This window comes from Cucurbita moschata, unplaced genomic scaffold (genome assembly GCF_002738365.1).
Source record: "Cucurbita moschata cultivar Rifu unplaced genomic scaffold, Cmos_1.0 Cmo_Scf00048, whole genome shotgun sequence".
Classification (NCBI taxonomy): Eukaryota; Viridiplantae; Streptophyta; class Magnoliopsida; order Cucurbitales; family Cucurbitaceae; genus Cucurbita; species Cucurbita moschata.
The window spans coordinates 1,567,800-1,571,662 of record NW_019268564.1 but is presented as its reverse complement, the minus strand read 5'-3'; the positions used below and the strand labels follow the sequence as shown (position 1 = coordinate 1,571,662).

The following is a 3,863-nucleotide window of genomic DNA, read 5'->3' as shown; positions in this document are numbered from 1 at the left end:
AAACAGAATAAAAAAAAAAAAAAAAAAAAAAACCCTAATTTATTCTAAAATAAAACAGAACCAGAGAATGAAGGCTAAATACAATACACTTTTAACCTTATTAGTATGAAACTACTTGATCTGATTATAGAAAACAAACACATCTTGATTGCCTCTACTTCTCCAGATCTCTAAGCCTATCATCATCAGAAGGGGGAAAAAGAAGACAACAAGTTAATACGAACCATGGTCGGACACGTTACCTTATCAGTTTTCTTTGACGCATACGCTCGAGACTCGAACAGCTTCACACAAGCTCCAATACAAGAGCAGATGCACCACCTCCACCATTGCAAACACCTCCAACTCCATATTTCCCACCTTTTTGCTTTAGTACCTGTAATGCGAAAAAAAAAATGTATGATAACCGGTCGTGAGAGATATTGACTTTTGTATACACAAAGCAATGGAGAAATATTCAATAATGCTTCCACGACGTGACTAACATTTTTGCACTTATTTATAGCTCGTGGCTATTAAGAGGCACGAATATATATCCAACAGTTATTAAGAACAGTCTCATTCAGTAACTTTTCGAGGTTGGGTAACATTGCAGAGATTTTAGATAAATTACCCCCAAAAGCGTGACCAAGATACGTGCCCCGCTGCAACCAAGAGGATGTCCCAACAACACGGCTCCACCGTGTACGTTAACTTTATCCTGTTGATGAAGAAATAAGAGGAATACGACAGTAAAATAATAACTAAAAGGAAGATTGCACATTTAGAATGACTAACTAAATGCAAGTCATATTCAAATCATTCAATTCAAATGAGGCCGTAGAAGGGCATAGGAGTACTCACAGGAGAGATTCCAAGCAATTTCTGATTAGCAAGAGCCACAACCTACAGAAATAACGATAAAATAGAACATATAAGAATTTGAGGATCAAAGTTCTGGAAACTGATTATTTCGAGCCTGTCACGGAAATCTTACAGCAAACGCTTCATTTATTTCGTAGAAGTCGATTTGTGAAGCTTCTAAGCCAGCATGGGAAATAGCCTTTGGAACTGCAAGGGATGGTGCAGTTGTGAAAAATTCTGGCGCCTGCAAATCAATTCCCCATATTATTGTTAGTACAAAGTTCTTTGAAGATCAAAGATGTGATCGTTAATGCTTCGGCTGATGAAAGAAAATCAGGAATTACATGAGCAGCATCAGCATATCCTTTGATTTTTGCTATCACTTCCAGCCCAAGTTCCAATGCCTTCTTGCCACTCACTAGAACTATGGCAGCAGCACCATCACTGCCAATTAGAAAATTTCAACTTTTGATATAAGTTTGATTGATCCTCTGGCACGAGTTATCCATATAAACGCACGCGATAAAGCTTGATAAGTTTCTATGAACTTCCCAATACATGTGCAAGAAAAGCTTTCCTTTACCTTATGCTGGACGCATTGCCTGCAGTTACGGTACCTCCATACTCTTTAAAACTTGGTCGAAGCTTCCTCAACTTGGCAGGGTCGAACTGGCATCAAATTAATTTGTTTTCAAAGGAAATAAATAACAGCGTGCTAAAGAATTCTAGAATCATTTTGGTTACTTTCTGACCCCTTTATCTTGTATGGGCGATTGAACAAATTTTATTTTTAGTATGCATGCATGTTTGAAAACTGTACGCTCGGGGTGCATGGTGCATGAAAAACAGTAAGTACTACATAGATGGATGATACGGGCGTACCTTTCCAAGGCCATCGTCCGAATTGACAGTAGTCGATGGTTTTCCCCTTCCTCCAGAAACTTCGACCTGCAAAAAGATAGCGAAGACTTGTAATTTTAAACCAGAGAAATAGCCAAGGAATGATATGGAAGGAAATCCAACCGGAACAATTTCCCATTCGAAGGCACCGCTGTCCTTGGCAGCAATACCACGCTCAAAGCTCTGAACAGCGAAGTTATCCTACATAGAATCCAGCTTTAAATCAGTTAACAAAAGAGAACTAAAGCAAACGCAAACTCAACATGCATTACAAGCAATACCTGAGCCTCCCTTGTAATTTCATATTTGTCTGCACATAACTCGGCGCAATTTCCCATGCCAGAGTTAGTATAGACATCCCATAAACCATCTTTCAGCATTCCATCAACAAGAGAATCATGACCAAGACGAGACCCCTTCCTACAAATTAGCATGAATACAAGTTAAATTAGGCTTAGAGCTGCTCAGGCCACCGAGAATGAGAAGAGAAATTCAGAATAGAAAAGCAACCTTGCTTCTGCAAGGTACTTCGGTACATTTGACATGCTTTCCATCCCACCAGAAACTACAACGTCATTAATGCCTAACTGGATACTCTGTGCCGCAAGCATTGTTGCTGAAATAATCACAATAACAAATGTTGTCAGACTATTAATATCGTTCCGAGAGGAAAGTTTTAGAATGAAGATAAGAATGTGAACCTTTCATCCCTGACGCACAAACTTTGTTGACAGTAGTACAAATCACTGAATTAGGTATTCCTGCATCTAATGCAGCTTGTCTGGCAGGAGCCTGCCCCAAATTTGCACTTAGAACATTGCCAAAGATCACTTCTTGTACAAGTGAAGGATCAACTTTCGCCCTTTTGAGTGCAGCTATAAGTCAAAGAAAGAAGGAAAATACTTCATCATTGGTCAACTCCATTTCCAGAGCAGGAGAGAGAGGTTTCACAATTACCTTCAATTGCTATGGATCCTAACTTGGTGGCTGATAAAGATGATAAACTACCAAGAAATCCACCCATTGGTGTGCGTGCAACACCAACTATGCAAACATCTATACACCCAAATGTCGAATGTCAAAAAAATAAAAATAAATAAAGAGGAAAGAGGTGCCATATCTTAAAGCAGTAGGCTTTGATTAGGTATTTCCATTGAAAAGCAAGTGAAGTACCTCTTGGATTTATCGAATCTGTTGCTGCTGCTGCCGTAACCATGGTATGCTAAGGAAGAAAACCTATACCATTGAAAAGTTTCAGCAGTTCTGAGACAATAACAGTAAGGCACATCTTACACCACCTTAATCAAATATGGACAGATTTTGTACATGAATCACGGACATAAAATCTTATTTCCTTTTCATTTTCTTCTTCTCATTAAAATAATAATAACAATCAAGTAAGGCACTTAGTGTTATTGACTGTGATTTATCGGATTTGGTACATTGAAAAGCAAGTGAAGTACCTCTTATTTCTTTTCTTTTCTTTTTTTTTCTTTTTTTCTTTTTTCATTTTCTTCCTCTCATTGAAACAAAGCCATCGGATTCCCAAAAGCATTTATTTTGAATACGTGAGAAAGCAGCACAATAATGCATCCAGAGAAATTGTACGTGGAATCACATCTTAATCAATCAGTGGTTTTAAATGCAGACCTCTAAGATAAACATCTAAAAGCTCAAATAGCTTGCTCAATATTGACCATTAGTACATTTTCACGAAGTTAAGAAAATACATGCTAAAGCAATTCATAGAAATTCCACCAAGAAGATATTACTCAAGTTGGAAGTCAATTACAACGTAATTATTGAAGGTTTCTTTGAACAGAGCGAAATTAAGCTCTCGAGTTCGGCTTCATTACAGTTTATCAAATTCAATCAACACAACAAGCTTCCCAGTTCTTTCGTCAGCAAAAGAAAACAAACTCGTATTTCTATACCACTTGAGATTAAATTGTTTTAAGCACAAGAATTTATAATATGACAGTCTTTAAGAAAATGATATTTAAATAGCTCGTCTCATAAAAGTTAACAATTTTTAAATCATGCGATCTTTTTACGGCATCAATTAAAATTACTATCCCCACTCAACAAGAGAGAAAAGGGGGGGGGGGGGGGGGGGGGGG

At 37.7% G+C, this 3,863-nt stretch overlaps 1 protein-coding gene across 1 annotated transcript in view; it reads right to left on the bottom strand.

The window, feature by feature from the left end:
* Window positions 1-70: 70 nt before the first annotated feature.
* LOC111435217 (acetyl-CoA acetyltransferase, cytosolic 1-like) overlaps window positions 71-3,863 on the bottom strand; it is a 4,986-nt gene continuing 1,193 nt past the window's right edge. Inside the window, exons 2-15 of the mRNA XM_023072619.1 lie at window positions 2,917-2,979; window positions 2,701-2,799; window positions 2,445-2,618; window positions 2,254-2,359; window positions 2,025-2,163; window positions 1,867-1,944; window positions 1,726-1,791; window positions 1,427-1,512; window positions 1,188-1,287; window positions 977-1,087; window positions 844-885; window positions 614-700; window positions 139-376; window positions 71-103 (exon numbers count right to left, since the gene is read on the bottom strand). Of these exons, the coding sequence (XP_022928387.1) occupies window positions 287-376; window positions 614-700; window positions 844-885; window positions 977-1,087; window positions 1,188-1,287; window positions 1,427-1,512; window positions 1,726-1,791; window positions 1,867-1,944; window positions 2,025-2,163; window positions 2,254-2,359; window positions 2,445-2,618; window positions 2,701-2,799; window positions 2,917-2,959 (1,221 nt within the window). The 5' untranslated portion in view covers window positions 2,960-2,979 and the 3' untranslated portion in view covers window positions 71-103; window positions 139-286. The remainder of the gene's footprint in view (window positions 104-138; window positions 377-613; window positions 701-843; window positions 886-976; window positions 1,088-1,187; window positions 1,288-1,426; window positions 1,513-1,725; window positions 1,792-1,866; window positions 1,945-2,024; window positions 2,164-2,253; window positions 2,360-2,444; window positions 2,619-2,700; window positions 2,800-2,916; window positions 2,980-3,863) is intronic.